Consider the following 27,029-nt stretch of genomic DNA (forward strand, 5'->3'; position numbering starts at 1 on the left):
GTTTTCTAGGAATCATTATTACGAACAGCAGATGTATGGGATAAATAATTATATTTTACAATAACTTTTCTAAAAGCAAAAAAGTCATATTTTTTTTAAATTGACGTAAGGACTTTATTTTATATATTTGCTATGATTTCTCAATTAATATGACAACTCTAATATACCTAAATTAAAATTACTTACGGACTGACCCTAGTTATAGAAAATCCTCTCTTTTAAAAATTGAAGGTTGCGTCTAAAAAGGAAACCAATGAGTGTAGATAACTTTTACTTTTAAAAACACATAAATTTCCTACAAGTTTCCACCTTAAAATTTAAGCTGCATTGATCATGTTGCAAACAAGTTTGATTTTGTCCTCAGGATGCGCAGCTATACAGAGAGATAGGAAACAATAGATTTTTTTTATTACACTAGTCCCCAAAGTTTTATAATACCGTTTTCTTATTCGTAAGCTTACCAAATTATGAGACATTTGATTGGTTGGTTTATGAAGTTGGCTGTTCAAATGTTTAAACCACTAATTCTAATCTACAGAAGGGGTAGTTTTGTATAAAATATCATTGGGGATGTACATCAACTTATCGGTCATTGTCTTATCCCCTTAGATCCCTGGTAGTTACGGTAGATTACCACAGTTAAAAAGCTAATAATCTTGTAAGTATTGTGTCAATTAATCACAGAAAATGACATTCAACATCTGATATATGACATATAATTTAAGAAATCGATTAAATTTTTTTTTATAAAAGTTACATTTAATAAAAAAATCATTACAAAGGTCATAACAGACGGACATGCATTGAAGAGTAGCTTCGCTCCTACTAAAGACTTGTGTGTGTTAAAACTAAAAAAAAATGTGCACTAACCCTTAACTTTTTTGGTTTGCAAAGTCTAATTTGCTTTCATCCAAAAACGATTGAGAAGGATTCCCAATTGTCTGATTTGACCCATTCAAAAACCTCCTTCCTAATTAGAACAATTCTTCATAACATCTGCTTATCTAGTATCTTATTAACTCTTTCAAAGGTATTTTTTTGGGGGGAAAAATGATATATGAATAACGAATGGGTAAGGGGTCTATTCTACCTAAACCTTTTTAAAATAAATGTTTGCAGAAATCTAGAGTAGATATTTATTATAATTGGAAATGTAAGTATTATGACAATCTTATTTGGGTGATGACTATTTCCCTTAAAAAGCATTGTTGAATCAAATTAGGTTAGGTTATATTGGATAATGGGTAGCCCTGCAGGATAGGTTTCCGCAGATATTAGACCCGCAGAGGTTAGGAATAGGAGAAAAAAAGTCGCATTATTATGGCTGGTCATATTAGATCTGAAATGCAGATGTTTTTCCAAAGGTTTCAAACTGTTTAAGGTTAAGGATAATTTATGCTGTTTTACCAGAGATAAGACAATCAATAAGAACATTTTAACATGATTACACATCTAGGAGATAAAAGACATTGGTTGAAAAGTTTGAACACTTCTAGTTTAAAACAAACCAATCAAATCAACATAAAAGTTTTCAAAGTTTTTTGACAATGAATAAGATAACGTTATTATACAATATTGGGTACAATTTTAATTTGCAGTTCAATGCTCCCTTCCTCCTTGTACGCATTCTACTCTTCAACCTAGCTTCCTAGTTAAATCTAAAAAATATCGGTTGACATTTATTTATAATTAGTTGTCGAATAAATGGAACTAGATAAATGTGGACTTCCGACATATTACTGTACCATTCAACTAATTGTTAACACTACGAGCTGCTACGCCTCTAGAGGCATCTGATATCTAGGTGTTAGGGTAAAAAGTGCCGCCCTCCCCCCCACCTTTTTAATTTTAGTTTTAAAAGGAAAAGTTTAAAAATAAATTTTTAACGGGAAGATTTTTCTTGGGTGGTTGGTTGTAACCACCCTTCCAAAATAGCTATAAACCTTTGAGAAGCTTCACTATATGTATATGAGAACCTTATCGGATCTTTTGGTAGAAGATAGATATACATCCTGTTACTTACAGATAAGGATGACTAATATAATGCATTGATTTAAATCCCCAAGTAAAATAGAAGTGTCATGGAATTTTTATGATGTTGATATAATGTCAATACAAAAGCTTAACAGAGATGTCAAAGTTGAGACTTAAGTTTAAGAAATAAAAGGACTTAATTTGGTGCTTTGTATAATAAGATCACAATACAGGGTAGAGACAAGCTTTAGGAAGAGAAAATAATAAATTAAAGATAAACAAATGATAACTTAGGGTTTTAAAATTAGATTTTAAGTAGTTACATTTTTTTGGTACTAATTTTGATTTCATGCAAGACCTGTCCCTAGTGATGAAGACCTTTTTCGTCTTGTAGCAAATAGCTCTTTGCCCTTTTGTAGCGACTTGTTTATATTAGTTGCACTATTGGCTGATATTAAAAAAACCAATTGAAAGTCGGCACAGGGTCCTCTTCCCTTTATTATCTATCTTTAATACAATGTTAAAAACAATTCTTAAATGTTATTCTCGATAAGTGTCCTTACTTAACATTGTACAGTTCGATAATAAAACTTTCCAAAATAAATTGAACATTTATACTTTTTCCATATTGAAGAACATCTTTTGTTATATTCTTTTCTGACATACTTTTCTTATGAATAATATTTAAAATTTATTTTTAGGTGGTATAGAGGAACAATGTTGATAGAAACTGATAATCATAGGTAAGATTTACAATTTATGGAGTGTAATACCCCCCCAAATTTTCTAAAACCCTCCCACAAAATGTTTTATTCTTTTCGAGCTTACCACCCCCCCCCCCTCATGTATAATTTTTGGTCTAGTAGAATATATAAAATTAATTTAAAAATATTTTTATGTTTCAATATAAAAAATATTAGAGTATAAACGAAAAGGCAAAACTGCTTCTTTTATATTATTAAGATAAATATCTAGCATTTCTTATTTCTAAAATGATTTATAATATCTGTAGTATTGGCTGTGTAATGTGTATTTATTTTTCTGTACCCAATATAAAATACATTTATTATTGGAATAAACCAGGGCTCAGCAACCGCGCGTCAGCCGCGTGTAAGCCTTAGTGAAATCATCATATTATAAATCTAAACAATGTTCCGTTGGTTTAGAAACTTTTGGTATTTTTATTCAATGTTGATCGTTTGTTTAAAACTATTGGCTTGAATTAATGTTAAAACTTTTCAATCAATACTTTAAAGCTATAGATAAAACAATTTGGTCTATCATTATTGGGGATATAATGTCCAAAAAAGGCTGCAGCTGCCAAGTCCTGGAATAAAACAGAGCATAAAAAATGTATTTCATGGTCCACCTGTTTAACAAATACTCATCAGGGAACTAAAGGGATAAGACACTGAATTCACAAACTGATTCACATATTAGTGATTGAAAAATGTATAGATTAAAATTATTGGTTGAAAAGTTCGGATATAATTGGAAGCAACCAATTAAAATTCAATAAAAGTACCCAAAGTTTTTGAGCCAACAAATAAGATGAGACTGTTAGAAATATTTACAGTCTCCTTCCTCCCTGATATTTATACATGGATTTAGACAGACAAAAATAGGATTATATTTTATACATTTTAGTAGTTGTGTAACTACCATGCAAGGTTTATAAGTTGGTCAGTTCTTCAGTTATTGTTTAACTTAAATAGACAATAAAAAAATTTAAAATGGTTGTACAGTTTAAAGAATAAAAAATATAAGATTTGAATTGATTTGTCTAGATAAAATTATCAAAATTCTTTTTTGTAATAATTTGTATATGCTTTAGAATAACTTTGCTTCTCTTGATAGTAATCATTATTATACATATGTAAATACAGTTTATGTAATTTAACGTAAATATTTCAAAGGATTTATTTTTAGAGATTTTATTATGAATTTTATGAAATTTATTCATTTGTTTACAAAATTTGTTTTAAAATAAAAAAAAAGGTTATTAATATATTTATACTAATAAAATATTAAATCTTATGCAAATTAAAACTAGCTATTTCTGGCAAGCTAAGTAAGGGTGTTTTATACTTTCAAATTAAATTTTAATTAACCAAATAGTCATCGTTATTTCAATCGTAAATAGCAAGTATTTTTCCTAAAGCATAAGATCTGAATAACTAATAAACCGATTGAATTATTTTTTATAGGCAAGCTTCAAATAGCTTCTTTAATAGTTTTATGTTATTTTTTAGATTAAACTCTTAGGATAGTTTTAAGCTATTTTTCTATCTCTTTATTCCTCTACGAATACTGAGCCCCTAAATGCTAGGGGCGTTACCTCTAGTGCATAATATACTAACCGATAATGTAGATTTGTTATAAAAAATTGTTTAACAATTTAAAGGGCATGTTTATGATATTTTCTCGTATTCATTCGAATCCGGTGGATAGGAACCGGTTCTCATCCATACGAAAAAACTATGTCTATCATCGTATTATATCCAGCTTTCTACGAATATAGAATGTACAATCATAAGATTAAAACTAGTTTTTTTTAGCCCGTGCCTTCGGCAACTCGGGGCTAAAAAAACTAGTTTTAATCTTATTATTGTACATTCTATATATGCGGAAAGCGGTTTATGATACGATGAAAGAAATAACTATTCCCAAACTTTCCTTTTATTGTTTGATTAATGATAAGTGCGTACTATATGTTTTTTGGGCCTATAAAAGAAGAAAATAAATATTTAGTCCGATACACATGCTATACGATACAATATTCAACAATGTCCTATTTGAAATTCAATATTTATTCACCCCCCCCCCTTCAAATTGTAATTAAATTAAATCCCAGGACTTGATAAAAAGGACTTTTCAAATTATAAAGGAGCGTCTCTACCATTGTAGAATACCATTGTAGAAATTTTAGAAAAAAAGACCAATACTTTTTGCTTTAAAAGCCAAATTTAAGAACATATAAAGTTGCTATTCGGATTTCATATTTCATATGAATTTAGACAAAAATTTTATATTGGCTTTTCATGTTTCTTACATACATAGGATAATAAATCAAACTAATACAAGAATATGCAATATATGTTTTTAATATACTACCACCAGGAATAGTAGGGACTCATTTTGTATATCTTGTTTCTAAAAAGTATAAATATCAGTCTTGTTCTGTGTACAACTTATTTTTTGCTGTGTTGCATTCTATAAAATGTCTCCTTTCTACTTATCTATATAAGACGATTTCGTTCAACCCTAGCATCTTTTGTTAGATTCATTCATTTATAATTTATAATTATTATTTTTTTTTGAGTTTTCTTTATCTTTATACCTGAGTATTTCTAGTAGAATGATGTTAGAATAAATGACCCACATGGGATTACAATACTTGCACTTTATTTGCCGTATGCCAATACAAATCCGCGAAAATAATGTTTTCTAACCCGCGACCGTGGCTCAACATGTAGTGCATCCGCTCGTCGTCGGAAAGGTGATAGGTTGGTTGTCTGATGGGTGAATGGACGCTTTATACTGCAATCATAAGCGGAGTATGTTTCAAGGTGCGTTGAGAAGAGGTCTAGTACCCGAAGCGACACCTAGCCCCCTAGAGTCTTATCTTAAATAATGTTTTCAAAAACCTTGCCATCATTTACAATTATATGCCAGGGGTTCTCTCTTTATGTTTTCTTTTGATTTATAAAAACTAAAAAGCAAATTGTAATAATAATATGAAATAAAACAAAGTATCTTATATTTTGTTTGTATATAAACTTATAAAGTACAACCAAGAACACTTATATGTATATACTTTTGTAAACCCCCATTGAAGAAAAGTAATTCTGATTATTAAAGTGCGATTAAAAATAATATTACATTCTTTAAACAGAAAAAAATGACAATTATATTTGTACAAGCTGCTAAGCAATTGAAAAATTTTAATGTTTCAACACAACATCGAAAAGATAATACTTAAGTTATTTTAAACTTTTTAAATCAACCAATAAATTGGTCTAAGGTAGCATTTATATTATTGTATAGATTTACAACAGTCATAAAGTAGATTCGCTACAGGTTGAAATATTTTGATCTTTGAACACCAACGCATATTTTATGTACAATCATCTAATGTCTTTTTTTTCTTATAAATATATTTTTTTTATACTCAAAAAAGCAGTATTTGTACAGTACATTAGAAATAATAAAAAAGAATTTAACTTTTTTGTTAAAATTCAAATTATTTTAATGTATTGTAAATAAGAATAAACGAATTGTAACTATTTCCAAAAAAATATCCTCTATTTTACCAATATAATTAATGTAAGTTTGAACTTACCAAGGCGTTTGATAGATAATAAATACATTTGACACTTAAATATTAGGAATATGGGGGAATTACTTGTCGCATTAACAGATCATTGCTATTCACAGTTAGAACTTATTGACAAAGGACGTGCATTACAATTTTTTGTAGTAGTTGGGTATTACATTTATTAATATACTCATAATGAAGGAATCTTTGAGGACCTTAGACCATCCCGCGAAGTCAAAGAGTCTTCAATAAATCACCAAAACAAAATCTATAAAACAAGGATGACAACATCCATAAAAGCGAAGCGCTGAAACGGTAGGACAAACAGACATTAACACTTGTATAGTGTCAGAACTGAATAATCAGAATATAAATGTATAAGAGTCGATGCAAAATTGTAAGTAAATTTGTTGAAAAACTACTTGATACAGAATAATGTTTATGGACATACTTACATTTTTAGGATTTAATTATAGAGCTGCTTCGCCTATAATATTATACTTTATTGTCCCAGGAATCAGTATACTAAAAATCACATAAAAATGTGTTGTTAAAAAAGTAAAAAAATCAACATGTTCAAAATGGACGTACGGTCATTTTGGTGATGATTATAGAGTTGCTACGCTTTTTAAATCGTACCTAACTACTAGAGGAATCACCATGCAAAGTATGAAATCGATAGGATAATTCTAACATGACTAAATTAACGAAAAAAGCTATCCGTTACGGACGTACGGAGGAACGTACGGATGGACCGACCCTAATTATAGAAAAGCCTCGCTTTTAAAAAGATATCATCATAATATTCTAATTATAGGTACATGAAGAGGATCGGTACGAAGTATAATCTTATCATTATGAAGCTGACTCAGCAAGACTTCTCTACATTCAAGTGCTCGGCAGGTAATAGAATACTTTTTAGGTATGGCTCCCAATCCGATAAGTTACCGTTGGATTAAAAACTTGTTTTTATGAATGAAGGATTTATGACAAAAAAGCTTAATCCCTATTTGATTTGAACCCAAAATTGAAAATAATCTTTTGTCTTTTTATTTTTATGGAGTATCTATGCCCACTATCTACTTTAGGGAAAGCACCGGCATATTATATTTATAAGCAGCTCTGCAACAAATCGACATTACCTACATTTAATATGTGTAATTACAATGGTAAAATTCAGGAAGGGAAGGGACACTGGGCCTTTTATTACACTAGTCCCCAATATTTTATAGTAACTTTTTCTTATTCGTTTGCTCGACAATTTTGGGGATTTTTATTGGTTAGTTTTAGTGTCTAAAGATTTAACCAATTGTAATCCACAGAAAAGGTAATTTGTTTTTAATCATTAGGGATGCACATCAATTTATCGGCCATTGTATTATCCCTGAAAATCCATTGCTTCATTTTTATTTCATTTTCATGGTACTTTGATTGCATAACCCTTAAATAAAGGTCTCATTATTGTGAATAGAGATGCTAATACAATGATAATGATGTGTAGATTATATAGATAGATAGATTGATCATATAGATAGATAGATAGATTGATGCATATCTAACCATAAAAACTATTCCATGGCCTATCATCAACAAGGATCGTTGAATGCAGAAATTAAGTTATATTTTTTTAGCCACCAATTAAAAGGATGACAACGTCCAGTAGAAGTTAACTTTAAAAAAAATCATGATTGGACAAACGGACAAAGTGAGCAATAAAGCAAATTTTCAGTTGTAAAAAAATGTAATATCCGATAATAATTTGTGTCTGTCTGTCGAAGCTTGACAGACAGATGGACAGATTCATCATAGAGTTGATGAACTCATAAAAATAATCTAAAATAGAAAGGTTAGAAAATCAGAAATTATTTTTTGTGAACCCTATCGACTTTTCATGTAACAATATAGGTATGTAGTCATAATTATATCACCATGTAAATTTTTACCTTCTTTGAACACAATCGACACGTGTTTGCAATTACTGCGATTTAGTCAGCGGATGCCAGTCCCTGTACAATACTATCAAGAGTCGTGATGAACATTTTATTTGAAAATTGCATCTAATGCACCAACTTGCCCCAAGTTTTATCCACAAAATTTGCGCCAACTTCCCTCGAGCTTCCGGTGGACCAATATCAACCCCCCTTGATTTATTTCCTTGTTATATTAAAGTACGGCATTTACCAAAGTTTTTATCGCAGATTTGATGATATACAAATTTTTTCTCTGTAGATTGCAATTAGTGGCTGAAACATTAGGACACTACACTTGATGAACCAACTAATTAAAGTCCCCAAATTAGTAAAGTCAACGAATAAAATAAGTTTTATAATACTTTTGGGACTAGTATCTTATTCAGCCCAATGCCCTTCCCTTCATACATTTTAATATTTCAAGAGTATCCTCACCATTTCATAGGGGAGAAGGAGAAGGGGGGGCTTTCGGATCCATTTACAAATATATGGAATACTTACAAATTTGCAAATACCAATATCAGAGGAAAAATACCAATTTCCTATTCCAAAAATTAACTTCTTTTCTAATCAAAAAGGATGAAAAGTAATTTTTGTTTCACTTTTTTGTTATTGTTTTTGTTCCGTGTGTTATAATGGTGGCTGATTGCAGAAAAAAAGTTTGGTAAAAACTACAAGAAAAGTATTAATGAACGATTGGTAATCCTTTTTGTATCATTGTTTTTTTTTTATTGTATATATTTTTGTTTTTCCATTCATTCATGGTTTGAAGTAGCGCTGCGAACATTTTTTCCAAACGTCTTAAAGTTTCAGCAACTAACAGAAATTTATTGAAACATAACGAATATTATTTCACTAATTTTCTTTTAAGATACTTGAGTATGTTGTTGCTACGTTACTTTAAGATACATATTATTTTATAGCCTCGGTTTATTTAGGGGTGGGGGGTTGGTCATTTATTTATTTCTATTGGGGGTAATCTATATCCCAAGAAAGCAACTCAGGACTATTAGATACACTGCCTGATAAGCTCAATATATTCGATTTAGCAGTTAGCGAAAAAAAAATAAAGTTTTAAAATTTGAGCAAAGAAACAAAATTGCATTGGCCATACCAATTTTATTATAATGTATTTTTCTAAGAGCGAAGCTAATAGAAATACTGTAACTCTGTTACTACGTCAAAATACTATATATTCCAGGGATCTAAAGGGATAAGACAACGGCCGATAAAAAAAATGATGAAACACAAAATTACTCCTTTAGTATATTACAATAATTAGTAGTTGAAATGTTTGGACATTAAACTTAATGAACCAACCATAAGTCCACACGCTATTATAAAACTTTTAGGAAAACAGCCCATTGTCCCATCCCTCTATGAATAAATTCCTTAATTGTTGGCGAATTTGAATAATTTAAAATCCTAAATGGTATCCAATTTAATGATACGTCTTCTAGCGAATATGTTATTATAATGATTTAAATAAACTGTATACTTAACTTTTTAAATTGCCCTAATGTTTCTTGATTTAAAAAAAAACAATATTTACAGCTTTATATGTATATTTAATGCTGCGCTTCATATAGACATAATTATACTTGTTTATACTTTGATTTATAGTCAAGCTTAGAAATTTATTTGTTCAATGCCACATTTATTTCTTTATTTTGGTATTTTGAGAGAGAGGACAATGGGTTGTTTTTACACTAGTCCCCAAAGTTTTATTATAATGTTAACAAATTTGGCGACTTTAATGAATAATTTTGATTGGTCGGTTCATTAAGTTGTGTGTTCAAGCGTTTTAACCACTTATTTTTACCAACAGAAGGATAATTTTGTGTATCATTATTTGGGATGTACAATGATTTATCGGCCATTGTCTTATCCCTTTAGATCCTTGGTCTGGCCCACAATTTCGGCTTTCCATTACTTTTGTGGGAATGAGTAAAAAGCAGCTGTAATTTTGATTAATATTTCTTATTCATTATGTATTAGTTAAGTTTAATTTTTTACAATAGTTTAAACATTTTGAAATGTTCTAATTTAAATGGATTATTATTAAATACTTTTTTCTTACACTTGATTTTCATGTTCACCAATAATGTGAACCATGCAGCGGGCTAAAATAACAATTCCCCCCTTCCAACTCCTTTACCTAATCCCCTCCCTTCAAATGGATAAAAGAACTGGCCAATAAACGAGTTCCATATTAGCAAGCATATCATTAATCATTAATAACATTAATCATTAATAAACATCTATCCACATTTTTCCTCTAAGTCTAACAATTTTAACTTAAGTAGCTGCACCTAAAATGAAGTACTTACTGTATAAAAAAAAATAATCTAATTTCTTGGTGAGCACTTTCTTTTCTCAGTTTGTTGCAAATATGCAGTGTCATGAAAAAATTGGTGACCCATCCGTTCTGCACAAAATAATATTCTGCAAGAATAAAAAGAAAATTAACCTTTTGTAGAATATAATAATTGGTGGAAAAAGTTTGTACAAAAAATCGAGATTTAATAAATTTTAAAATTAATAAACGAGAGTTCTTTAGGAGCCTGTGTAATATACAATCCAATGTCCAAATCCTCTCTGACAAACAATGTTCTAATTAAAACGCCAAAATCAGAATATCCAGACATCAATGGTTCCAAGATTAATACAATAACAGCATCAAAGCACATTGATAAATTTACAATTGCCATAACATTTAAGCCAGAATCAATGTAGTATCAATATACGATTACTAATGGCTGTGCCCTAGCATCCACGGTTTTCTAAGGGATAATAAAGAGGGGAGAATGACAGCCTAAAACCATACAAAGCCTTCATATCAAAATAAACTAGCCTAAAATCCTCCCGAGAACTATGTGAAGCTTAAAATATGATTATAATCAGTTCAGTTTCAGACAAATTAATATAATAGAAAACTCGTTTTTTGCGCTAAAAATATTAGGTTGGAAGTTATTGCACAGCTAAAAATTTTGCATTTTATTCTATTGATTCCCAATACTTTCTCTCACAACTAGGGTTGGGCCGGATATCCGGTGTGGCCGGATATCCGGCCGGATATCCGGCCATTTTCAATATCCGGCCGGATACCGGATATTGAAACTATCCGGCCGGATATCCGACTCTATAATTTTTCATACTTTACACCAAAAATCTCTGCTTTTTAAATTTTAAATGGCTATAATTTTCTTATTATTGAAGCTAGAAGTACATTTTTTCTGAACAAGTTTAACTTTATGTAAATTTATATAAGATTTCGGATGATATTTTTTATTGCTTCTTTAATATCTGGTAATTTGGCCGGTTATCCGGCCGGATATCCGGTAATTTGGCCGGATAACCGGATATTTGCCGGATATCCGGCGTTGGCCGGATATCCGGCCGGTTACCGGATATCCGGCATTTGAAATCAGCCGGATATCCGGTATCCGGTATCCGGCCAAAAAAGTATCCGGCCCAACCCTACTCACAACTTTTAATTTCATATTATCTAAAAGTATTTTATTAGGTAAACGTGTTTGCGTTGTGTCACGTTTCCAAATTGTCAAACGTCAAAACCCTAATATCCAAAGGGATAAGACAATGGTTGATAAATTGCCTGATTAAAAATAGTGTGAATTAATTAAATCCACTATTCTTGAAAAAAAATTTAATTTCAATTCCAGAAAATTAAAAATCCTTGTCTCAGACATAATTGAATCTCCCCCCCTAGAAAGATAAATTGATATTTATAAGGAATTAATTGCAATTTTACTCTAGACGAAACTCTATTCATTTTAAATGGATACGCTAGTTCAGTCTTTTTTTTTGTGGAATCTAGTCCATATCTTAGTCAACATCCCTAAGACAACCAACCCTTTAATTGTTTAATCGTTTCTTGCAAGCCTTCTTTTAAAGATAGTGAGTGACAAATCAGCAAAAACATAGTTGACTCGCGAACATATCATCTCGTTGTCATATAGGTAACGAGTTAGATTCTTGCCCTAACACTGCGTCATGACTAATGGATCTAATGGGATAAGAGAATGGCTGATAAATTGATGTACATCCCGAATGATGATTCGCGATTTACCCTTCAGTAGATTATAGTAGTAGTTACAAGGTTTGAACACACAACTTAATGAACCAACCAATCAAAATCCAGTAAAAGTCAATAAAGTTGTTAGTCCAACGAATTCGAAAAGTTAGTACAAAACTTTGTGGACTAGGGTAATAAAAAGTCCAATGTCCCCTCCTCCCTGCCACAAAGACTAGCAATTATTGCGCTCTATCTGGACATATTTATTCTTGTTTGTTTGTGAGATGTCAAGTCTGTAGATGGATTTGATAATTCTCTTTTTAAATCCTTAATTCACTTTCAAGGCTGTATTGAAAGTTTAAATGCAATGTTCTAATAAATTATGGGATTAAAAGATATCAAAGCAGTCCAAAAACGTTATATGTATGCTTTTTAATTACCTAGCGGCTACGCCCCTAGGGGCACCATAGGGCACTTAAATGAGCAATTCAGGCGTTTATGGGATCTTACACGACACACAAGTAATACATAAACACACAACACAATTTTCAGCACAGTTTCACTATTCCTGTATCTCTTTGAAAATCATTTATGCAATGACCTTAATCGTCAGACATTTTTTTATTTCTGATATCAAATAAACAAAATTATCAATCAAACAATTTCACTCTTGATTTTATATCTATCTATCTATCTATCTATCTATCTATCTATCTATCTATCTATCTATCTATCTATCTATCTATCTATCTATCTATCTATCTATCTATCTATCTATCTATCTATCTATCTATCTATCTATCTATCTATCTATCTATCTATCTATCTATCTATCTATCTATCTATCTATCTATCTATCTATCTATCTATCTATCTATCTATCTATCTATCTATCTATCTATCTATCTATCTATCTATCTATCTATATATCTATCTATCTATCTATCTATCTATCTATCTATCTATCTATCTATCTATCTATCTATCTATCTATCTATCTATCTATCTATCTATCTATCTATCTATCTATCTATCTATCTATCTATCTATCTATCTATCTATCTATCTATCTATCTATCTATCTAGGTAACTCCCTGGGTACAGCAGAAGCTCGGATAACCCTGACAGGAATTCCAAATCCCCCCAAAATATTGGAGAGAATTCAACAGGTAATTCTAAGTACATATAAAAAGAAATATTTGGTTGATTAAGAGTTGCATGTTATCTTCCTATTATAAAAAGGTATTTTTGTCGTCTGAAGCTTAAGATCTCAATAACTACCTAATCGTTTTGGTGTTATATTTTAGGTAAACTTCGCGTAGGTCCTGTGTTGGTTTGTAGCTATTTAACTATATTACTTTTAAAATGATAGAATATGAGTTGCTAATCTTTATAATTAAAGACTAATTGTAATGGATATATCATTACTTAGATCTTACACTAGATTTTCATGTTCTCAAATAAGTGAAACTTGCAGCGGGCTAAAGCAACGATTCCCCTTTTCATTTCCTTTACCCCAGCCCATTCCCTTCATGTTAGCAGGCTTAACTGACGATAATCTTTACCCTGTCATAATATCAACCTATATTCTACATCCATTATTAAAATAGGAATCTACCATTAAAGTTGAAAAAAAGTATTTAAGAATGATTTTTCAAAAAAAGCTATCTTTCTTACAGACATACACGAATATAGATCAAATCAATGTAAAGATAGAAAATTGAATCCATCTCTTTTCAATAAAAAAAAACATTTTGTCATTTTTCCGTTGGGTTAAACACAATTCATGGAAATGTAATATCTTGGCAAAATTGGAAAATTAATTGAAGCATGATCTAAGCGAAGAGGCTCAGTTCTTAAATATTTTCCCAGCACCATTTATCTATTTTTCCTTCAAAATCCTAACAAATATGAAGGATCTAAAGGGATAAGACAATGATCGCTAAATTGTACGTGACAAATAATAAAACACAAATTTATCCTTTTGTAGATTTTAATAAGTGGTTGATACGTTTGGACAATGATCTATAGAACCAACCAATCAAAATTCAGTAAATGTCCCTATAGTTTTTAAGTTAACGAATAAGAAAACGTTTTATCCAAAAGGCCTTCAGATTCGCTTTTTTTATGCTATGGGTATATTTCCATTTGTTATTGAAGCATATTATTAACTTGTTATTGCTGCGCGACTTAAACATATAATTTGTTTTGTTCCAATTACATGTAAGCAAGCAACTTGCAAATTTTCTTCCGATTATTATTGTTTTAAAATTTTTTGTTAACATGCAAGAAAAGGTGTACATTCTCTTCTGCATATTGTTTATATTTGCAAATGTAGAAAAATAGCAAAAAGGGCACTTTCACACAAGTTACTTTGTTTGGAACTCATAACCTCCCCCCCTTTTTTAGAAAAAAAATAATAAGGGACTGGGGATGATAATCTTTTTGTTTGTTTACTACTTTAGGTAAAGTAATATTAAGTTATTTTCTTAACCAGAAGTAGGGCCTCACGCAGAGTTTATGCTTTGAAAAAATACCCCCAACCCTTCCCTTTATTTTTAATTTATTAAACAATAAGGGGATGGGGAAGTTATCAAAGCTCAACAAGAAGCATATCGTGTAAAATAGAGAGAGATGGGAGGTGATTTGATCAATAATGATCAGTTCTAATGATTTGATAACCTATTTCATTAGTGGAAATAGATGCACATCTCAAAAAAATAACAACATGCTTGCATGATTTGAAGAAATATAGGTTATTATAACAATAAATAGAAGTAGATCCATAAGTAGCGCAGCAATAGTCAGCTAATAACATTATAAGGATGGAAAAACACAATAAATCATTTTGTTAGGAAAAAATTGCAAAAAAATTGTAAAACTATGAAGGTTTTTATGTGACAATTCTATGAATTTATCAAAGAGTCTTTTGTAAGGAATAAGCTAGATCCAAGATCTAATTAGCGAATTATCTCGTTCAGACATACAAATCAGTCATAGAGTGACTTCATAACTGGTTGAAGTAAAGCAAATAAATCTTTGTGAAGCTATTAAAAATTTAATACCTTGGAATTTATATTTCTTTGTATTATTTCAACCCACATTTATTTTTGCAAATAAATGGTATTTTATATTTTTAGATAAAAGTATACATATACGTTGTTTCCCTTAAAGTACCATTTGAGCACGTAATCCCCCCCCCCCCCATCTATTTTGGAAACAATTTAAAATAATAGAGGGTAGTTATTTTAATGCTTAACCACTGCGGGGTTTCTAACGCTTCGATGTCTCTATATAATTAACCTGTGGGGCTATTAACCTGAAAACGCCCCCCCCCCCCTATTGTCAATTTATTTTTAAAAAGGAGAAGAAAGGGGGGAATTGTGCTTAACTAGGTACTTTGAGGAAAACCAATAACATTTAAAAACAGGAAAACAATTCAAAGAAAAAATAATGTTAATAATTTATTAAAAACCGTGTTAAAGTCTTAAAAAACATTCAATTTTATAATACTTTACAGTATAAGAAACAAGAACAAATACATCCCAAGTAATCAATGATTTTGAAAAAAGATTGAAGCTTTAATAGAAAATGACTGCAGCTGTTCGATACAAAAAAAAATTTGTACATACTTTCGGCTACGGTATACTCTAATAAAAGTCAAATATTTATGCTTGCATCTGCTTATTGTAAAAAAATGGCTTATGGCCGACTGTTTAAATTTGAAATTTGCTGGTACAATTGACTGACAACCGCACCCTCCCTAAAATAGTCGACGTAATTCAGCTGCAGACATTGATCTCTTTAGGTATAGGAAAAAATTTGTGATGGCCTTTAACTTGACGTAGAAGCTTTGCCCATAAAAATGTACATTAATTTTACATTGTACATTTCCCAGACAGTCTATTATACTTTTATACAATTTGAAAGAATAATGTGTCTCCATGTATGACAACTAATTCGGGGTCTGATTTTGTACAGTTTATATTCTTTACATAGGGATTTATTCAATTTTACATAGATTTATACAATGTTTATTAATTTTAGTGTAAAAAACCTTAAGGTTCTTTAAACCATTTATGTTTATTTCACTTTAAATGATTTGTTATGCTCTTGTACTTTTGTTGAAACTAAAAAAAACATTTTTGGATTACTGCCCCAAGAGGTAATTAAAAAAAATTATGTACGTGCTTAAAAAAAATGATGCGAGTACGGGAATCATTACATCTTCTATTACCTACCCAGCTGAAAAATTGCGAATGGGTCGCCAATTTTCGCGAATAAATGGCGAATTCGCATATGCGAAAAAAATTCTAACAAAAATTGAGAGGGGGATTTTTTGGTTTTTGGGGGGTTGGGGGTGTCCCACCCTCCAAACTAATAGTCTAAAATCATTCTACTTTGTATTATAGATATGTGGATAGGGCTAGTAAGTTAAATTGTAGGAAATTGAACATACAGACAAAAAAGGTCCCTTTAATAGAGTATATCCGCTTCTAAAACATATATTTTACAGTACTATACGTAAATATTCGTGTTACCGGTCTGTTGGTTGCTCTCGAATACATTCTGGGGCACTTTGTATAAGTGACTTTGAAGGATAGATGGATCTATTAATTATTTTATTAAAACTTTGATATTATTTTCAGGAAGGTAATGGCTCCTACAGATTAAAGTGGACGGTGGACAGCTATACTCCTATAGATTCATACACTGTAACCTACAGAAAAGTATTGGTAAGTTTTTAGAGTAGCTTCTCTTATTTCATACTGTAAATACATAATATTGAGTAGCTATACTCCTATAGACTCATATACTGTCACCAATAGAAAAGTACTGGTAAGTTTATAGAGTAGCTACACTTATTTCATAGTGTAAATACATAATATTGAGTAGCTATACTCCTATAAACTCATATACTGTCACCTATAGAAACGTATTAGTAAGTTTATAGAGTAGCTACTCTCATTTAATAGTGTAAATACATAATATTGAATTGCTATACTGCTATAGACTCCTACTCTGTAACCTACAGAAAAGTATTGGTAAGTTAATAAAGAAGCTTCACTCATTTTACACTGCTCATACTTATATAAAAGTAACAGAATGTCTATGTGTTAGAGCGTGTGTGTAGCAAAGGATCTCTGTAACCGCTAAACCGATTCAGTTCTCCACCTTTACAATTCATCCCATCAAAAAAAAAATGTTAATTTATTCTTCTGAAAGTTGAGGGCTGACTTACTCCCCCAACCACTCTCTTCTCTCCCTTTCTTTCTCATCTAGGGGCGAAGCAAGTGATACACATATCAATATGTATAATCAATTCTAGTAAGATATAATATAGAGTAGCTTTGCTCAACTTATATCACAAAGATATAAGTGGTGGATTCCTTCATGTTGCTTATGTACCACAAATTCATGAAAAAATATAATGTTGATGCTTATTTTAGTTAAGGTTAGGTTAATAAAAGGTTAGAAGATCCCTGGAAGATTATAGCCCCCAGCTGTGATATAAATATGATTCTTTTCAAAAAAGAAAAACATAGAGTGGGGGTGTTTTGGTGGCCCAAAATAAGGTTTAAGTAAAAGCTTCAGAAAAATGCACCTTACATTTTATAGATGTCATTTATAAAAAGTTTGAGTGCCACAAGTACTCTAAGTTTTACCTTTTTGTTTTTTTGGTAAATTTATAGGTAAGAAAGAATCTTTTTATCCAATGTTTACAAGAGAGGTATTTGGGAACGAGGAATAAATATAGAAAACGCCTATGTAAATTAGAACATCATATTTGCAACTTATTTGCAAAAATTTGCAATGCTATCTTGCAAAATTAATTTCATGCCTTAAATGACAGATTTAGAAAAAAATATTTTTATGAAAATTGTTGATCTATAAGTTTAGAACATACTTGAAACAAAAAAAATATCTTCAGTGTTACCTTTTTCGCCTTATATATGAAAAAAGCTCTTTCTCACATTTTCTGATAAAAAAAAATTAATAATATTTTCATAGTTTGCAAAAATGTCTTGGTTTATTTAAGATTTTTAAAAGCTCTGCTAAGAAAAAAATAAGTCCAAATCATTAACTCTTTTCTTATTTTAAAGATAGCCTGGATAGGGGAGAGAGGTAGGATTTTGTGGTCTTTCATTGGTGATTAGAGTAATACTTCCAATATCTAAAATGTTTCATCATCTGTTATTTGGAAATAGTTGAATGGGATTTACAACAATTTTATACTTCAATTATACCTTTACAACAAATTTTCATTTTGTAACAGTATTTAGAAGGGTTTGAACAAATTATATATTTTATATTAAATTGCATTCATTCCAGATATATTTTCAGCAATTAAGAATTATTATTTTTAATTTAATTTTGATTGTCTGGAATCTAAAGGATAAACAATAGACGATGAAGTAATATTCATCCAAAGGGATTATACATCCATTCTGTAGATTACAATTAGTTTGTAATTTTAACACTCAACTTAATGAACCCAATCAAAAATGCAATCAAAGTTGACAGTTGTTAATTCGACGAATAAGAAAACATTGTAGTCTGGTTTAATAAACACCAAACTGTCCCCTCCCTCCCTGGTTAAGTATATTAATTTGGTGATTGTTACTACTGATATTGCAAAGGATAATTATACCGTAGTTTTGCCGACTATATACTTTTGTTTTTAAAAAGGTTAGGTTATGTTTAGTAAGCTTTATGAGACTTCTCAGAGAACAGAGGTTCCCGTATTTTATTCTCTATGAATTATGAACATAATTTTACTAATAACATAAATAATTCAGGATTTCCGTGATCCAAGCATGATCTATCCTTGGACCACAATCCATCTGCCCCCGGGCCCAACCAAAAAGGAGAAACACGCAGAAAATGGCGGGAACAGCCAGCACAACCACCAATCAGCTGATCACCTGCGCTCAAGTGACGGTCAGCCGTATGTGGTTGGTGTGTCTCGCCCGCTGAATCACACGGCGCATTTTGTCATCACTCACATCGAGGACAGAGCTGAGTATGAGGTGAGTAAATAATGCTTTTCTAGCTCTGTCTTTTTACAAGAATGCAAGTGTTTTTCATAAAAGTGACTTGTAAAGCACAAATCCATACCCTCCCCCCTCTTCATGTATAGGATTTGCAGGATTAAGAGATCTGATAATAATAAAAATAATTTCCTTATTTTGAATTTATTTCAAAACATCAAATTCAAAAATAATTCTCTAAGGAACCAAAGTTGTATGACCTTGTGTCAACTATCCTGGGTTTGGATTAAGTCTGTTTAAGTACACCAAAAAGGCTTTGAAATGTATTTAACCCTTTTGGGTAATAAAAAAGACTATCCTTTTTTTTATAAAAATAACAGGATCTGTGTGTGTCCTAACAAAGGGATCTTGCTAATCGCTGAACCGAACCGGTTCTCCTTTACAGTTTAGCTTCTCATAGGTCCTCGGAAGGTTTACAGCTATTTTGGAGAAGGGTATGGGTCACTAAGCCACTAGGGGCGAAACCACTAGTTTTACTCATTATATGACCTTAGAAATGGTAATTTAGTTACATCACCTAGCCATTAGCGGCAGGTTTAAGATATTGCAGATGCACTATATCTAAATATTTACCCATTACTTATCCAATAAGCTTTAGTACCAGAAGATAAACCTAGGTTGGGCTAGGCCATAACTTACAATTAGGTTTATGTATGTATGTGGTTTCCTTGGAATTTTATACAGCATTGAAAAAGTTGCTTACTTCCTACTTTTAGATATATATTAAAGCCTCATTTAGGTCTCTAGGGGCAATCAGGGAAAATTGGGGAAAGTTAATCCTATTTTAGTTTGGAGTTACCCTTAGTTAAAATAGCTAAACATGTAAAGTAGAATTATATCTTGCGTTATCGAGATCATACGATACAAACTCACACATAGACACATAATCATAATGTTATTAAGGATTTTTCCAATAAAATTGGGGATTTTACACGTACAAATTACTTGGACCCAAGAAATACTATAAAAATATATATTCTAAACAAAACAGCCTTAATTGACAATCAGATAGACGGACAGACAAACACAGGTCATAAAGTAGCTGGAGTATTATAAAGCGGGTAAAATGTACACTTTTGATCAAACAAAAAGGTAAAAAAACTTTGAAAAAACGGAGAATAAGAAGTTTAGTGTTAGGTTTATTTCTGTTTTACAAGGTGAATAAATCCAATTGTTTTGTATTGTAAACAAGGGCAATTAAGAACATAAGTAGAAAAGAAATATAATTGGTTTAAAAGGTACACATTAGGATTGGTTTAAACAAATTTAATTCTTTGGACAATTAAGCGAAAATGACAATTTAAATGAACCTTCCTTAATAAGTTGAATACAATGGCCAGGCAGCAGCACGTCAGCTGCCTGTAAGCCTTAGGAAAATAAGTCTAAATCTGATCCAATTATAGCTATACCTGTTATTTTAATCAAAAAATGCAAACGGGTTTAAATAAGTCATTGATGACGCGCGGCTACCGAGCCCTGCTGAATACCTTTCATATCCTTAATGACTAGATAACATGAATTTATGTACATAGCCTATTATATAAAGTAGTTAGTTTTTTTTGTCTAAAGTTGAAGATCTCAATTACTACTAATCCGATTCTACTAGTTCTCCATTTATATAAGCTAAACACATGTCCCGGGTTAGTTTTAGGATATTTTTTTAGATGTAGGTATTGGGATGGTTTTGTGACTTTTTCAACTCTTTAATCTCTGATACTTGGATGGTTTTAAGCTATTTTCATGCACCTTTCTTAAACCACAGACAAAAGTAAGTAGAACAGTGGGTTTGCTTCTCTAATAAATTGCATTTGTATGAGTTATATCCCTGTAATCTGTATTACAGAAATGCATTCCCTCTACCTTTAGAAGTAAATATGTATATTATTATATGGACATTGTGGCCAAAAAATTTAGTTTTGTCTTTCCCAAAATAATATAAATATTATAAAGCTTTTTCTATAATTCTAATTTTCTCAGCTGGTAGTTTTTCACTTGGATTCTATACACAGGAATCTAAATGGATAAATATGCCTATAAATTGATGTACATTTCCAATAGTAATACACTAAATTACCTTTCTGCAGATTACAATTAGTGGTTGAAACCTTTGGACTCCTAACTCAATTATCTAACCAATCAAAATTTAATGAAAGTCCTCAAAGTTGTTAATCCAACGAATAAGAAAGCGTTAGTTTTAACTTTTGGGGGCTAGTGTAATAAACACCTCAATGCCCACTCCCTCTCAAGATATTATAAACTTATTATTCTTAGGGAAAACGGTTATTCAAATCAGAATCATGTTTTTTTTTAAAGACATATCTAAATACAAGGAAAACCAAACTAAAATTTATGAAGGACATCCAGTGATTATAATAATACATTGTACAATATGTATTTGTATATTATAATGTTTATCTTTACTCTTGCCTTTCCGAGCTGCTCAAGTTTAGATAGCATCAAAAGGTTTAAACTTTGAATAGGCTGACTATCCAGTAGTGAAGTAGTATTGTATTATTGTTTCTTTGTAGCATTAATTTCTAGAGTACTAATCTAAAGGAATTCTTAATTTGAACAACTTCCTCATATGGTTATTTTGTTTACTGACCCCTAGCTCAAATGTAGCGCATCCGCTCTTAGTTGGGGAGGTTCAAATCTCGGCTTAACATTTCATCATAACTAAAGACGTTAAAAATTGATCCTACTGCTGCTAGGTCAGGTGCACAACATTAATAATAAGAATAGGGGGACCAAAACAGGAGCAACTCATTATAATGTTAAGTTAGGACTTTCTCTCAAAGATCGTGCAATCAAAGAGTTGGTTGTCTGATGGGTGTTTCTTCACCTATTAACTTGGGTGTTTGGACGGAACAGGAGAGATTTGGCCCCCCTTACTAATCCTGGTTCCCCTAATTGTAAACATAATTTACTTATTAACTTAATAACCTCAGAGATCTAAAAGGACAAGACAGTGGCCGATAAATTGATGTACATCACCAATGCTGATGGAAACAAACTTCTTTGGATTAATATTAGTGGTTAAAGAGTTTGGACACTTAACGTAATGAACAGACCAATAAAAATATAATAAAAGTCTCCAAAGTTGTTAAGCAAATGAATAAGAAAGCGTTATTAAAAAACTTTGGGTACTAATGTTATGAACATCCCATTGTCCCCTCCCTCCCTATTTAAACCTACATTTTTTCTCTAACAAAGCCCACAAAGTCTAGGAAGGAAGTCAAATTAAACTTCAAAGTCTAGGAAGGAAGTCAAATTAAACTTCAAAGTCTATGAAGGAAGTCAAATTAAACTTCAAAGTCTAGGAAGGAAGTCAAATTAAACTTCAAATAGTGTACTTTTGTTTTCACTCCTTCGCGTGTTTTGAAAAAGTTAAACAATACAAAATAATAACTAAAAGTTTGACATTTCCTGAAGATTATTTGATGACGCGCAAATTTGTTTTTAATATTTTAAAGATTTTCCATTACTATAATTGAAATATTTATTTTTCTATTAAGGTGAGATTAAGTATTTAAAGGTTATTTAGGGATATCCTATTATATAAAGTATTAAGCTTCTAGTAGAGGCTTCTAGGGGCGTAACCGCTAGTATTTAGATAATAACAAGGAAAATTTTAAATTTATTGTTTAATGCATAAATAAATATTTTCATTACACTGTTAAAAATAATTTTTTTTTTTAGCATCAGATGATACTCTATATTCTTCACATTAATGTATAGTATCAATCCGTACGTAGTAGGAAAAAAACCTCATTACGATACAAGGAAGTTTTCAATGCTGTCTTAAGTATTAGGTAATGTTCTGTGAAGTAACACGTAGTACTAAATAATGTATTTGTCTGTATAGTATTGTCTAATACGCTCTTGGGAATATAATTCAATTCGGTAGAAGTAATTTTTCATTGCCCTCCTTCGCAATTGTTGTTACCCTCTATCATAATTTTTGATACTTTGTAGGGAATGAAACTGTTTTACTTTGTATGAAAGATCAGTTTATAATATATGATTATTATATGTACATATACATTTTGTTATATCAACAAACATACCAAGCAGAGCCATAAAACATTAATTTAAATGTAAATTTAGTAAAAAAATTACTTTAAAGATGTTTAGGACTAAACATTATCCTTAAAAATAAAATCAGTCATAATTACAAAAAACAAAACTATAAATCTGAGCATAAATAGTAACATTTCATCTTTGTCTAAAACGACCAAGCATTGAAACACTTACATGAGAGGTGTGCACGAATGGTGCCTGTTTCTATTATTCTTTACAGTACAGATTCGTACCCTAGAACGAATGAATAGTTACTATTTTAAAAAACCATTCTCTTGCGTATTGTCTGATACGCTACAGCGTATGAAATAGTACTAAATCAAGAAACTTTTCTACAGCGTATTTTCCGATACCCTACAACGTATAAAATATTACTATTTTTATAAACTTTTCTACAGCGTATTCTATAGTACCCTAGAGCGTATCAATCGATACTAAAAAAATGTATGGGTTCTGTATAGTAATAATTATTGTGTTATATAGTATTACATAGTGTTATATATTAATTATATAGTTGTAGGGTACTTACGGGTCCAATACTCTCCAGAGTATCAATTGATACTAAATAAAAAAATTATTTTTAACAGTGTATAAGCAAAGCTTTTCTATAATTAGGATTTGTCCGTCCGTACATACGAAACGGTTAGCTTTTTTAGTGAATTGTAATATCGATCTCAAACTTTGCATGATGATTTCTATAACGGTTAATTATTATTTAGAAACTCTTTGATCTTTACCAGAAAGTCAGTACGTCCATTTAAATCATGTTTCAATATTATGGGCGAAGAATCTGTATTATAAAGTCCTAAACTTGTATATATGTCTTTAAAGAATATCCCGTATTTCAGCAGTTTTACATCAAATTGATTCAATTTTGTTTAGAATTATACATTTATATTCTGCGCATTCAGTTTTGACACTCCTATTTTTTCAGCGCTTCGCTTTTATGGATGTTGTTTTTGATAGAATTAAAAGATTTTTTAATGGTTTGCCTAACTTGCATATTTGAAATAGTTAACATTATCCAAACTCACCAACATGCAATGAATGTTTGAAATAGAATTATTGCTTGTAATTGCAATTAAACACTCAAGCTTCAGGCTAAACTAGAAACAATCTGCAAGTTCAATAGGCATGAAGTAATTTTAAACAGGAAATAATATTCCTTTTTCAAAATACTGTATCCATAGAACTATTTTTACTCTGATAAATCATGTATAATATACATAAATATATGTAAATGAATGATTATTTAAAATCTTTTTTTTTAATAAGTAGATAGACCTGTGCCAATATTTCTTGGAGGTTTTATGCTATTTTTAGGACGGTTGATCTAGCCTTTAAGGATAGTTTAATACTGTCACAAATAGCACTTTTTTTTTCAAATAAAGAGGCTTCTGATTGAAACACATAAAGTGATTAAAAGTTAGTTATTAAACAGCACATGACAACCTTTTTTTCTGTTTGTGCTATTACATAAATATATCATTACGTCATGCTCTAATTTATGAAAAGGTATTCCGGAAGAACACTGAGCAATTAAAGTTTTTGCACACATTTCAAATAAAATAAAACTTTTAATGCAAATGCACGTGAACCTACATACATACCTTTACAAAAAAAAATAATATTGTATGTACAAGTATTAAGCATAGATGAATAACCCAGACAACTACTGGGCCCACATGGTAGAGAACGTTCTTGTTTGCTAACAATGTGCTTTATGCTTTTTTGTAGCGACTAACACTAAGACCTAATTGAAACTCGTTACAGGGTAGAGTTAACTATATATATCCCATGCCCTCTATCTATCTTCTATCCTATTATATAAAGAAGTAAACGTTTTTTGTCTGTCCCCAAGGATCTCGCTAACCGCTGAACCAATTTTGTTCTTCTTTACAGTAAAGCTTCTTATATGTACTGGGAAGGTTTTAAACTATTTTTTGGGAGTGTGTCTTCACCCACTCCCCCCAAAAAATAATTTTTTACTCTTTTGAGGAGGTCGACTTTTCAATCCTACCTTAAGTGCCCCTAGAAGCTTCTAGGGGCGTAGCCGCTAGTCTATAATACAAAGTAGCTTGATGTCTGTCCGTCTGACCGTCTGTCTGTCTGTCCCTTAAGATCTCGGTAACCACTGAACCGATCGGATTCTACTCTTCAGGGAATATACCTACTGGTCCTGTGGTGGTTTTAGGCTATTTTCTTGGGGGGTGGGACACCCCCAACCCCCCCAAAATAAAAAAACCAACCCCCCGAAATTTTTATTTTACATTTTTTGTAAAATCTCAGTAACTGCTGATCAAATAGGGCTCTACCCTTCTGGGAATATACCTACTGGTCCTCTGGTGGTTTTAAGCTATATTCTTGGGAATGGGACACCCCAACCCCCCCAAAAATAAAAAAATCGCCACTTCCAAAATGTTTAATTTTTTAAAATTTTTGAAAACCAGTAATTGGGGTGGGGGAACCCCACTGCAACATGGGGCGAAGCCCCCATGAATCCCCCCCCTCATAGGCGTCCAAGGGGGGGGGTAATGGGCCATTTGGCACCCCCAAAATTTTGTGAACAATACCCCCCCCCAAAAAAAATTACCCCTACCTTGGGAGTGCCGTAGGCACCCCCAACGATTTTGGGGGGGGTATTTACCCCCCCCAAACCATTTGGGGGGGGTAAATACTCCCCCCAAAATAGAAAATCTCTAACAAAAAAAATTTTTGCACGCTTCGCGCGCATTTTTAATACTAAATTTTTTATAAAATTTAAATTACCCCCCCCAAAAATTTTACCCCGGGGGTAAATTTTGGGGGGGTAAACAAATTTTACCCCTGCCAACAGATTTCAGGGGGGGTAATTACCCCCCCCAAGCAAATTTTACCCCCGGGGTAAAAATTTTGGGGGGGGTAAAAAAAATTTGCGGCGCGCTTCGCGCGCCATTTTACCCCCCCCAAAACCAAATTACCCCCCCCTTAAAAAAATTTTACCCCCCCCAAAATAAAAAGCTTGGACGCCCCTGCCCCCCCTGAAAAAAAAATTAAAAATATTTTTTTTTAAATTTAAATTTTTGTGTATGCGAACAACCTAGGTTTAATTTTTACGAATTGAAATTTTTGTGTATACGGCAAACAAATTGGGTTAAATTTGTACAAATCAAAATTTTTGTGCATAAATGCACAACCTGGGTTTAATTTTACCACAGAGTAATTAAACAAAGAATAATTTTTTTGAATATTTCTATTAAGAAGGGTTGACTTCCCATAACTATATAGGGCGAAGCCCCTAGAGGCTAGGGGCGAAACCGCTAGTACTTAGATATAATACAAAATATGAAAAGAAAAGCGAAATTTTGGACACCTTCCTTTTCAATTTGTCAAAGTTATCTGTTATGAGATGTCAAGAAGTGAATATATACAACATAACATGTGCTACATTATGGAAATGTGATAAATGTGACAGGGGAAACTTTTTTTTCCCTGGGGTATAGTCCCTTTTGTAACATCGCCTATGGGGCGATTCTTCGTATATTTCACAGTAGCGTTTCTCTTATTTCTAGCCCCTGCGGGGGGCTCTAACCCTGCGGGGCCAAATACTTAACCCTGTG

General features: G+C 31.4%; 1 protein-coding gene across 1 annotated transcript in view; it reads left to right on the forward strand.

Moving 5' to 3' along the window:
• LOC145324211 (limbic system-associated membrane protein-like) overlaps positions 1-27,029 on the forward strand; it is a 123,666-nt gene that overhangs the window by 91,025 nt on the left and 5,612 nt on the right. Inside the window, exons 11-15 of the mRNA XM_080166834.1 lie at positions 2,676-2,717; positions 7,110-7,195; positions 13,385-13,467; positions 16,948-17,034; positions 19,099-19,329. Of these exons, the coding sequence (XP_080022960.1) occupies positions 2,676-2,717; positions 7,110-7,195; positions 13,385-13,467; positions 16,948-17,034; positions 19,099-19,329 (529 nt within the window). The remainder of the gene's footprint in view (positions 1-2,675; positions 2,718-7,109; positions 7,196-13,384; positions 13,468-16,947; positions 17,035-19,098; positions 19,330-27,029) is intronic.

This window comes from Acartia tonsa, chromosome 7, assembly GCF_053477335.1.
Source record: "Acartia tonsa isolate MP-2025a chromosome 7, ASM5347733v1, whole genome shotgun sequence".
Lineage (NCBI taxonomy): Eukaryota > Metazoa > Arthropoda > Copepoda > Calanoida > Acartiidae > Acartia > Acartia tonsa.